At 42.6% G+C, this 12,082-nt stretch overlaps 1 protein-coding gene across 1 annotated transcript in view; it reads left to right on the top strand.

Annotated features, from left to right (window-relative positions):
- SRP72 (signal recognition particle 72) overlaps nt 1–7,426 on the top strand; it is a 112,499-nt gene extending 105,073 nt beyond the window's left edge. Inside the window, exons 18-19 of the mRNA XM_069767674.1 lie at nt 5,173–5,332; nt 6,911–7,426. Of these exons, the coding sequence (XP_069623775.1) occupies nt 5,173–5,332; nt 6,911–7,094 (344 nt within the window). The 3' untranslated portion in view covers nt 7,095–7,426. The remainder of the gene's footprint in view (nt 1–5,172; nt 5,333–6,910) is intronic.
- The last annotated feature ends 4,656 nt before the right edge of the window (nt 7,427–12,082 follow it).

Here is a 12,082-nt window from a genome sequence, read left to right on the forward strand (position 1 = left end):
GGCTTCCTAAATCCCCAAAACTGCAATTCAAACAAAACCCGAACGGAACCACTCGGTTATAAGGCAGATGGAGTCACCTCAGACTGGTCTATTTTTCAACGTATTTTTAGAGCACAAGTGTGGGTGACGACAGATAGGTGCATGCCTGAAAAGATGGATACCACCGAAGCAGACACCAAACAGAGTACAAAGGGTCTCCATCTGCCTCACAGTGGGTGATTCCATTGGGGGTTTTGTCTGAATCGCATTTTTTGGGGATTTACACGGAAACCACAACATAAGTGATCAGTGTAGAATACAAGAATGTGATCCCAGCCTTATACTGGAAGCAGTCAAAAAATATTATGTACCCCAAAATGTTACCCCAATTAATCCCACACAAAACCAGCCCCCACTCAGGTCTGCAATCTGTCACTGGTACTATAGGATGTTCCCATGGGACTGGTAGAACAAAGACTCTGGAAAAAGCAACATGGCTCCCACCCCCTCAAATAAAATCCAGAGAATTCTGTGCACCCAAATCCAAATGCCCCACTGTGCCTAAACCACAGTAAGCGACCACATGATTGGCATTACACTGTGTGCAGAATTATAAGGCAAGTTGTATTTTAGAGAATTATTTTTATTATTGATCAACAACTCTGTTCTCAATCAACCCAAAAGACTTATAAATATCAAAGCTTAGTATTTTTGAACGTTGGAGTGGGTTTTTTTTTTAGATTTGGCTATCTTAGGAGGATATCTGTTTGTGCAGGTAACTATTACTGTGCAGAATTATTAGGCAACTTAATAAAAACCAAATATATTCCCATCTCACTTGTATATTTTCACCAGGTAAATCAATAAACTCTACAAAATTCAGAAATAAACATTTCTGACATGCAAAAACAAAACCCAAAAAAATTAATGACCAAAATAGCCACTTTTCTTTATGATAACACTCAACAGCCTTCCGTCCATAGATTGTCATTTGCTTGATCTGTTTATGATCAATATTGCTTGCAGCAGCCACCACAGCCTCCCAGTTCCGAGAGGTATACTGCTTTCCCTCCCTGTAGATTTCACATTTTATGAGGGACCACAGGTTCTCTATGGGGTTCAGATCAGGTGAACAAGGGGGCCATGTCATTATTTTTTCTTCTTTGAGACCTTTACTGGCCAGCCACACTGTGGAGTAGTTGGAGACATGTGATGGAGCATTGTCCTGCATAAAAATCATGTTTTTCTTGAAGGATACTGACTTCTTCCTGTACCATTGCTTGAAGAAGTCTTCCAGAAACTGGCAGTAGGTCTGGGAGTTGAGCTTCACTCCATCCTCAACCCGAAAAGGTCCCACAAGTTCATCTTTGATGATAACAGTCCATACCAGTACCCCCTCCACCTTACTGGCGTCGGAGTGGAGCTCTCTGCCCTTTACTGATCCAGCCTCTGGCCCATCAAGAGTCACTCATTTCATCAGTCCATAAAACCTTTGAAAAGTAAGTCTTAAGATATTTCTTGGCCCAGTCTTGAAGTTTTATCTTATGTTTCTTGTTCAAAGGTGGTCGTTTTTCAGCCTTCCTTACCTTGGCCATGTCCCTGAGTATCACACATCTTGTGCTTTTTGTTAGTCCAGTAACGTTGCAGCTCTGAAATATGGCAAAACTGGTGGCAAATGGCATCTTGGCAGCTTCACACTTGATTTTCCTCAATTCATGGGCAGTTATTTTACTCCTTTTTTGCCCAACACGCTTCTTGCGACCCTGTTGGCTATTTGCCATGAAACACTTGATTGTTCGGTGATCACGCTTCAAAAGTTTGGCAATTTCTAGACTGCTGCATCCCTCTGCAAGACATCTCACAATTTTGGACTTTTCAGAGCCCGTCAAATCTCTCTTCTGACCCATTTTGCCAAAGGAAAGGAAGTTGTCTAATAATTAAGCACACTTTATATAGGGTTTTGATGTCATTAGACAACACCCCTCCTCATTACAGAGATGCACATCACCTGATTTACTTAATTGGTAGATGGCTCTCAAGCCTAAACAGCTTGGAGTAGGACAACATGTATTAAAAGTGAGTCGTGATCAAAATGCAACTTGCCTAATAATTCTGCACACAGTGTATTGTAATGGAGAGAAGGCACTTAATTTACGGGTGCATATCACCAGAAGCACAAACTGGGCACAATTTAGGAGGCGTTAGTGTAAGGGAGACACAATGTGTGGGTACTAGACTGGCAGATCTGCAATTCTCCAGAATAAGGCCTGGTGTGGATGTTGCATAATAGTAACTGCAGCCATAGATGAATTCATAGAGAGGTGCCGTTTCTACAGTGGTGTCACTTTTGGGGGTTTTCTGCTGTTCTGGCACATTAGGAGCTCCACAAATGTCGCCCGTAAACTCTTCTAGCAAAATCTGCTCCAAAAGCCAAATAGCGCTCCTTTCTTCTCAGCCTTGGCGTGTGGTCTATCAGTAATTTCTGACGACATATGGGGCAGCACCGCGTTCAGGAAAAATTGCACAATAAATCGTGGGATCTAGTTTCACCTATTAACCCTTGTGTTCCTGACAGATTTGCAGAAAATACAAAAATTACCGTTACTGTATTTTTCGGATTAGAAGACATACTTATTTTTCCCCAAAATTTTTGGGGAAAATTGGTGTGCGTCTTATATTGCGGCTATACCTTACTGGTACCGTTGCTGCAGGCTGGGATGAGGGGGGTGTCCAGCGCTGCTGCGATGGTGTCCGGTGCTGCTGCGGGGGTCTCTGCTGACCATTTTGTGAAAAGCCAGACCCCCCCCCCCCCCCCCCATAGTTCCATGGTTTCCTGTGCAGTGGACTCCGGGAAAATGGCCGCCGGAGAGCAGTGCATGGGCAGATGGAGATCTCGGCATCAAGATCTCGGGGTCCACCGCCCAGGAAACCATGGAACTATGGGGGGGGTCTGGCCTTTCACAAAATATCAGCGGAGACCCCTGCAGCACCACCGGGCACCCGCAGCAGCATCGGACACCCCCTCATCCCAGCCTTCGGGATGCAGCATCACTCCACTCCTGCCTTTTTCCAGCAGTGACCCTGGGACCCCGCTTCACCTCAGCCACTACCCCCAGTAAGCAATAAGACACATGGATTATAAGTAGCGCCACCATTTTATTAGAAAAAAATAAATACATTTCCTATTTTTCTCCTCAAAATTTGGGGTGCGTCTAATAATCTGAAAATGCTGCACATTTTTACCACTATAATATAATTTTATACCATTGAGATGTGGAAAAAATGTGAGGCACCTATAGTTTCAAAATACTTACTCCACCCCTAGATGAATTTCTTGAGAGGTCTAGTTTCCAAAATGCGGTCACGTATGGGGGTATCTGCTGTTTTCAGTCAGTCTCTTCAAATGACATGGCATTCACAATTTATCCCAGGCTAATAGCGCTTTTTACTTTCCTAGCAGTGCCCTGTGTACAAACAGAAGTTTTTGACCACATATTGGGTACGGTCGCATTCAGAACAAATTGTGGTCTGTTTTATCCTATAATACATTGTGAAAATTAAAATTACAAATTTGGGGCTAAAACAACATTTTCATGAAAAAAAAAAATGAGAATTTTCAATATGACAACCTAATGTTATCAAATTCTGTGTAGTACCTGTGGGTTGAAAATGCTCACTATACCTATGGATAAAATTGTTGAGGGGTGTAGTTTCCAAAATGGGTTCACTTGTGGAGGGTTTTCTCTGTTTAAGCACATCAGGGTCTCCAAACGCGATATGTCGCCCGCAGACCATTCCATCAAAGTCTGCGTTCCAAAATGTCACTCCTTCCTCTGAGCCCTGCCGTGCACCCAAATAGTAGTAATCCCCCACATATGGGGTATTGACGTATGCGGTAGAAAATGTAGAACAAATTTCAGAGTCCATTTTCTGTAGTTACCCTTGGAAAAATAAAAAAAAATTAAGGCTAAAAGTACTTTTTATTTTTTATTTTTTTTGTGAGTAAAATGTGATTTTGTATTTTGACAGATCTATGTTATAAGCTTCTGTGAAGCACCTGTGAGTTCACCTCTAGACAAGTTCTTTGAGGGGTCTAGGTTCCAAAATAAGGTCATTTGTGGGGGTTTCCACTTCTTAGGCACATCAGCGGCTTTTCAAATGCAACATGGAGTCTGCTCTCGATTCCAGGCAGTTTTGTGTCCAAAAAGTCCAATGTGCTCCTTCACTTCCGAGCCCTGCTGGGCACCCAAATAGTAGTATTTTTCCACATATGGGGTATCTATGTATTCAATAGAAAATGTACAACAAATTTTAGGGTGCATTTTCTCCTGTTACTCTTGTGATAATAACAAATTTGAAGCTAAATTAAAATTTGTGTGAAAAAAGTTACCGTAAATGTTCATTTTTTTTCCTACCACATTGCTTTAGTTCCTGTGAAGCATCGGAAGGGTGAATAAACTTCTTGAATGTGGTTTTGAGCACCTTGATGGGTTCAGTTTTTAGAAGGAATGGTGCCACTTTTGGTTATTTTGTCTTATAGGCCCCTCAGTCACATCAAATGTGATGTGGTCCCTAAAAAAATAATTGTTTAAATTTTGTTGGAAAAATTAGAAATCGCCGGTCAACCTTTATCCCATGTAACTTCCTAACAAAAAAAAAGTTTAAAAAAATGATAGATGTAAAGTAGACATGTGGGAAATGTTATTTATTATTTTGAGTGACATAACTCTCCGATTTAAGGGCCTAAAAATTAAGTTTGAAAATTGTGAAATTTTCTCCAAATTTCCAATGTTTTAACAAACAAATGTACGGTAAGTCATAGAGAAGAAATTTTACCACTATCATGAAGTAAAACATGTCACGAAAAAAACAATCTCTGAATCAGTGGGATTCATTGAAGCGTTCCAGAGCTAGAACCACAGAAAGTGACACTGGTCAGATTAAAAAAAATTTGGGTTAAATCTGAATCTTGATGCACAAAAAAACAAGCCCTCATATGGCTGTGTTGGTGAACAAATAAGGTTATGATTGTTTGGAAGCAGAGGAGTAAAAAAATAACCATATAAAAAAACTAATCTCTCCTGGTCATGGAGGGGTTAAAGTAGATGTAGACCTTCAAAGTTGAAGCCTACATTACTAATCAGATGCACTGTACATGCCTCCACTTTATCTGTTTGTGTTTTCATAAATTAGGTAAGTTACCCAAGAATTATGATCCCAAGGTTGCCCCAGACCCAGAGCGATGGTTGCCTATGCGGGAGAGATCATATTATCGTGGGAAGAAGAAGGGGAAGAAGAAGGAACAAATTGGAAAAGGAACGCAGGGAGCCACGTCTGCCGTAACTGCTGAACTGTAAGTAAGACTTGACTCCGATAACAATGCTCTGTCATCCATATGATGGGCAAGTCAGGTCATTAAAAATGTTGGCTGGTTATGTTTACCTTGCATTGCAAGAGCATTATTTGTCCCTTAGGTACCGTAATTGTTCAGTACTAAAAAAAGTTAGTTGATGGCCTTTTTTTTTTACACTAGGTTATAAGACGCACCCCAAATTTTGGGGAGGAAAATAGGAAAAAAATGTTTAAATAAAATGGTGGTGCATCTTATAGTCCACTTTTACCGTAGGTTACTGGGGGTGGTTTCTGTGGTGAAGCGGGGTCCCAGGAGGCAGGGTTGTGCTGTAAGAAGCTGGCCACGACCAGAGTGGGGATATACTAGAAGGAGGGAGTATTGGGTAGGTTTGATACTGCAGGGCGATGCTACTGGTCCCAGGTTGGTTAGTGGGAGTGTTTGGTGGTGCATGGGTTCTGCTGACATTTTGTGAAAGCCCAGAGCCCCAACACTTTCCATGGTTGTCAATGCGGTGGACTCAAGAGAAAATGGAGTAGGCTCATGTCCAGATTGAAATCTCTGCTTCTGAGATCTCAGTCTGCGCATGCACTGTCTCTGGAGTCCACCACATTGAAAACCATGGAAAATGCAGGGCTCTGGGCTTTCACTAAAATGTTGGCGGAGCCCTCGCACCACCAAACACCACCTCTAACCAGTCTGGGACCCGCAGCATCACCCCACTCCTGCTGCTGTCAGCTTTCTGCAGGAGTGACCCTGGGACCCCGCTACACCGCAGCCTGTTAGTTACATTCGAACTAGAAGACACACCCCCTTTTCAGCCGCAAATTTGGGGGAAAAATGTGCGTCTTATAATCCGAAAAAGACGGTATTTGAACAGAGTATTGGCATTCATTTATTCAGTGAGTGACCTCATGATAATGAGATGTTTGACTTACATGATATAACAATGGACATGCATATTGGCTGCAATAAAATCATGGGTTAGAATTGTCATGCACAACTAATTCTTTTTTCACTTTAGGAAATATTATTTTCAATAAAGAATTGCTTTCTTTTTCCATTGAGGTGTAAAATGTTATGTCTACACTGTAAAGAGCATTCGTTTCTTCATATTTCTAATGTTTGATACTGAAAGGGAATCTGTCACCTGTTTTTTGCCCTATAAACTGCGGCCACCGGCATCAGAGCTTATCTACAGCATTCTGTAATGCTGTAGATAAGCCCCCGATGTAACCTGAAAGATAATAAAACAGGTTAGATTATACTCACCCAGGGGCGGTCCCGGTGCGTCACGTTCCGATGGGCATCGCGGTCCAGATCGTCGCCTCCCATCTTCATACGTTGTCGTCATCGTCCTTTCTTCTGTTGCGGCTCCGGCGCAGGCGTACTTTGCCCTGTTGATGGCAGCGTAAAGTACTGCAGTGCGCAGGCGCTGTAGATAATCACAGCGCGCACTGTAGATAAGCCCCTGATGCCAGTGGCCGCAGTTTATAGGGCAAAAAACGGGTGACAGATGTCCTTTAACTACCATAATGAACACATTGGATTTGCTTTATTCCATAATTTCTCTGGTTTCAGGGATGCAAGCAAAACAGCCAGCAGTCCGCCGACATCTCCAAGACCTGGAGTGGCAGCAACAAATGCTCCTTCAACAGCAAACAGCAATGTTGTTCCACCAAGACATCAAAAACCAGTGGGTGCTGCTGGCACAAAGAAAAAACAGCAACAGAAGAAAAAGAAGGGAGGACGGAGTGGTTGGTGATGAAAACCCCATCTACATAAAATTTGATCAATGTCTTACCATGTGCTGTTTGATGCACTCGCATTTTTTTTTTTTTTTAGAAATCTAAAATGGTGGACTTTGGAAGCAAACTTTTTATTTTATTTAAATTTGCTGTTGTGCATAACTATTTTGATTCCTGCTCCTTTTTGTTTTCCCAAATACAACATGTTGTTTTTGGTTTTTACCTCTATATTATTCTTCAAATCATGGCATTCAATAAGACTACCTTCCTCCGGGAAGTCATTTTAGCTATAAAAAAAACGATGGAATTTAATTTAATTGTGCATTAAATCAATATCAGCAACATACAACCATAGAGTTTGGCTTTCTTTTCTTTTAATTTTGCCTCTTCCTTCATATACACAACTCACTATAATTTTAGGTTTTAAAGGTGCAGTTTTGACTATAAAACCAATATGTATAAGGGAATTCATTGAAATGTAAAAACTTGATTATTCTGTCCCAAACCCCCCAATATCCTATATATTCTTTCAATGGAGAGTGATAGGCCCACATACATATACAGGCAGTTCTCACAAAATTTGTATATTATCAAAAAGTTAATTTCTTTCAGTTCTTCAATACAAAAAGTGAAACTCATATGTTATATAGTCAATACAGAGCGATCTATTTCAAGTGTTTATTTCTGCTAATGTTGGTGATTATGGCTTATTAACAAAAAGCACCTGCAAAGGCTTCCTAAGCGTTCAACCCCTTAACGATTGCCTATACACCTTTTAACATGGCAGTTAAGGGTACTTATTCCTCAGTGCCACTTTTTAACAGCGCTGAGAAATAAGTGTATAGCGCCCCCCAGCGTCAGAATTTCTCGGGGTCTCGGCTACCGTGGATGGCGGAGACCCCGGAGAACATGATTTGGGTCATTTTTTTCGACCCCAGTGTTGCAATCGCCATTACTAACCAGGGCTGTGGAGTCGGAGTTAGTTTTGGTTGGAGTCGGTAGAAATGTATTAATATTTCATAATTGAACTTTCATATGAATTTGATAAATGTTACTCAAATATATATGTTCTGTCAAATTATGAACAACAGTGATAAGCAGTTCTGCTGGAGATAGACATTTCTTAAGGTACCTTCACACATAACGATATTGTTAACGATATCGTTGCTTTTTGTGACGTAGCAACGATATCGTTAATGAAATCGTTATGTGTGACAGCGACCAACGATCAGGCCCCTGCTGGGAGATCGTTGGTCGCTGAAGAAAGTCCAGAACTTTATTTTGTCGCTGGACTCCTGCTGACATCGCTGAATCGGCGTGTGTGACACCGATCCAGCGATGTCTTCACTGGTAACCAGGGTAAACATCGGGTAACTAAGCGCAGGGCCGCGCTTAGTAACCCGATGTTTACCCTGGTTACCATCCTAAAAGTAAAAAAAAACAAACACTACATACTTACCTACAGCCGTCTGTCCTCCAGCGCTCTGCTCTGCACTCCTCCTGTACTGGCTGTGAGCGTCGGTCAGCCGGAAAGCAGAGCGGTGACGTCACCGCTCTGCTTTCTGGCCGCTGTGCTCACAGTCAGTACAGGAGGAGTGCAGAGCACAGCGCTGGAGGACAGACAGCTGTAGATAAGTATGTAGTGTTTGTTTTTTTTTTACTTTTAGGATGGTAACCAGGGTAAACATCGGGTTACTAAGCGCGGCCCTGCGCTTAGTTACCCGATGTTTACCCTGGTTACCGGCATCGTTGGTCGCTGGAGAGCTGTCTGTGTGACAGCTCTCCAGCGACCAAACAGCGACGCTGCAGCGATCCGGATCGTTGTCGGTATCGCTGCAGCGTCGCTTAATGTGAAGGGGCCTTTACTTCTTGTGTGTCACTGTTCTCTACTGCCCTTATCTAATCTTATACTTGGTTAACAAAAACAAAGCAAAATACAGCAGCACAGCCTTAAACCGAGATCAGGTGCACACTCAGTCCTCAATAATCGAGACCCGACAGTCTCGGGAGGTGCTCGCGTGGAAAATAAGGAAAACACCACGAACAATATGAATTGACTGAGGCCGGACACGTCTAGTTAGAATGTGGCCAGAAGTATCCAAATCACATACTTGTGCTGTCATGACCGTCCACTCTGGCCACCGGCAAGGGAGAATCCTGAAAGTGTGCAGTGCTTGCGCTGTGAGAATTCAGAAGCCTGCAGTCACATAGAATGACTGCAGACTTTCATCTCAAACCTGGACGCACCATTTTGTGCCATTTTGGTTGGTGGTGTGCCTCGGGATTTTTTAAGTATAAAAAGTGTGCCGCGGCTCAAAAAAGGTTGAAAATCACTGCCCTAAGGGACATGGGCGGCTGGACAGATGTTGTCATACGTCCAGCCGATAAAGGAGGCAAGACAGTATTAATACCAAGAGAGGCATACTTAGTGGAAGCTAATCGCCAGTTATCAGATACCACCACTTATCTTAAGTTAAAGGGAGATTGTACACAAAAATTTAAAGGGGAACTGAGCTCCTTTTTGAGGAGCGCAGTAGAAAATAAAATTATCACACAAAGAAAAGCAGAAAGATTACTCCCCCAATTTCCCACAAGACCTCATTGGTATTATCTTCCTAAAATTCATAAATCTGTCACGTTGCCCCCTGGTAGACCGATCGTGTCGGGGATAGGTTCGCTCACTGAGCCCCTCTCCCAGTATATTGACTGGCTTCTACGCCCTCTTCTAAAAGATATTCCCTCATATCAGGGACACTAATTCTTTTCTAAACCATGTGCAGAATGTTGATTGGCAGCCGGGGTTCTCCCTGGCATCCATAGATGTGGTCAGCCTGTACACCAATATCCCGCAGGAATTGGGTATTGGAATGATTAGATGTATCTTAGAGACTACTGATAGTAGTCCTGGTTATGTGGATTTTGTGTGTGAGGGTTTGCACTTTATCCTCACAATATTTTCACTTTCTTTGATGCTTGGTACAGACAGACCACTGGCACTGCCATGGGGACCCCGGCTGCATGTACTTTTGCTAACCTGTTCATGGCAGTGTTTGAAGAGGATTGTGTATTCTAGTTTAAATACGTTTTTGAAACACATTAAGGTATACTTAAGATACGTTGATGACGTGTTCCTGATATGGGATGGCACTGAAGACGAATTTTCCCGGTTCGTTGATTTTTTGAACACTAAGAATACCATGGGTATGTCTTTCACCTCCAAAATTGGGGGTGAAAAGTTGGAATTTCTAGATGTGGCTATTGATATCCAAGAGGGTAAATTGTGTACGTCGATCTTTTGGAAGCCCACTGCCGTCAATTCGCTTCTGCATTTCGACAGCTTCCATCGGGGGGGATGGAAAAATGTTAAGATCATTACCCTACAGTCAACCCCTTAGAACCAAAAGAGTCAACAACACACACAGGGGTTTTGATGTTCAATCTAAAGACCTATGCCAACGTTTCCGCACCAGAGGCTATCCTGAGGACATTCTGTCAAATGCCGTAGAACAGGTTAACACCCAGGTTCATCCTATATGCCCCACGGACACTTCTCCGCAGCGTTTCGCTTTTTGCTTTCAGTATAGCCCCATCAACAGAGACATCAGATCCATAATAAGGAAGCATTGGCATATACTGGAAAGGGATAGGGATTTGGCAAGTAGAGCTGCGGGAGGACCGCTTATTTCTTACAGGCGAGGGAGAAGGGTGAGAGATGTATTGGTCCATAACCGTTTAGTCAAGGAAAAACCACTTGGCTGGAACAAATCAGCCTGAAGGGTAATTACCGATGTGGGCAGTGTCAGTATTGCCGTTTTCATATTCAAGATCCGGTCCTGAATATTGGCCCCTGTTCACATAAGGTAAAACAACTAATTACTTGTAAAACTAACTACGTAGTATACATGGTCTTCTGTCCCTGCAGAAGATACTACATCGGGAAAACTATTAGAAAGTTATATATGCGCTTTAGGGAACATTATAAATCTATCCTTTCAGGAAAAGGAGTTCCCAGGCTGATTCAACATATTGGAGAGTGCCATGAGAGCAATCCCGATGTACTATCCTTTGCAGGTGTTGAGAGAGTAATGTTACCTAAACAAGGAGGGGACCTGCAGAAATTGTTGTTGCAACATGAGGCCATGTGGATCATGAAAACACGGGCAACAGGACCAGCAGGTCTTAATGAGAAAATTGATATGTCCGTCTTCCTGTGACAAGTATGGTTGCGGTTTTGATATTTGGCATTATCAAATTAATCTATATATTAACTCCTGATCTTTCTGACTCTATAAGTGGCCGTCGGGTTTATTCCATCACTCCTTTTTGATTTTTAGAAGGGGAGGTGGCATGACCAATACGGAGCAACAAGAGAAATAAATAATAAGTTCTGAGATGTCTCCGCACTAATATCATTTTCAGTTTTGCCGATAATGATTATTTACACTCTGTTATTTTAATTCTGCTGTTATAGATGTGAATACGCGATGGTATCGTCTATATTGTCGTTCATGCTTTTAATTGTATTTTAATCTGCACCTGCTGTTTCTTCATGCCGATTGGGGCTGACGCCTGGAGGAGTTGGTGATTTTTCCCATATCTTCTCGGGCGTCACTTCCTTTTAGCGTGGACCCGTAGAAGCGCCGGTTTGGCGTGAAACGGCCGTCGTCCAGCGGCGACTCACGGAGAGAGAAGACAAAGGTTGCTGGATATCGGGGGAAATGCAGTTGGAGAACGCACATGACATCAGAACCAAAGGAGCACAAGTTGAGGGGAGATGGAGAGATGGAAGAAGCGACTATGGTATACGTAACTATGGCCATAGAATTGCACCGCAGCTATGGGCATAGAATTAAACCGCAGCTATTTTCTTCTTGTAGTCCTGTCTCGTGTGTTTGGTACCTGATTCTAGACAGGCTTTGGGTAGAAACTTCCCCCTTCTCTTTTTATTTGTTCTCTCTACATGACTCTGTTGGGGGGGAAGTAGCGTCCAGAATAAGGGAAGTCA

Source organism: Ranitomeya imitator, chromosome 1, assembly GCF_032444005.1.
Source record: "Ranitomeya imitator isolate aRanImi1 chromosome 1, aRanImi1.pri, whole genome shotgun sequence".
Lineage (NCBI taxonomy): Eukaryota > Metazoa > Chordata > Amphibia > Anura > Dendrobatidae > Ranitomeya > Ranitomeya imitator.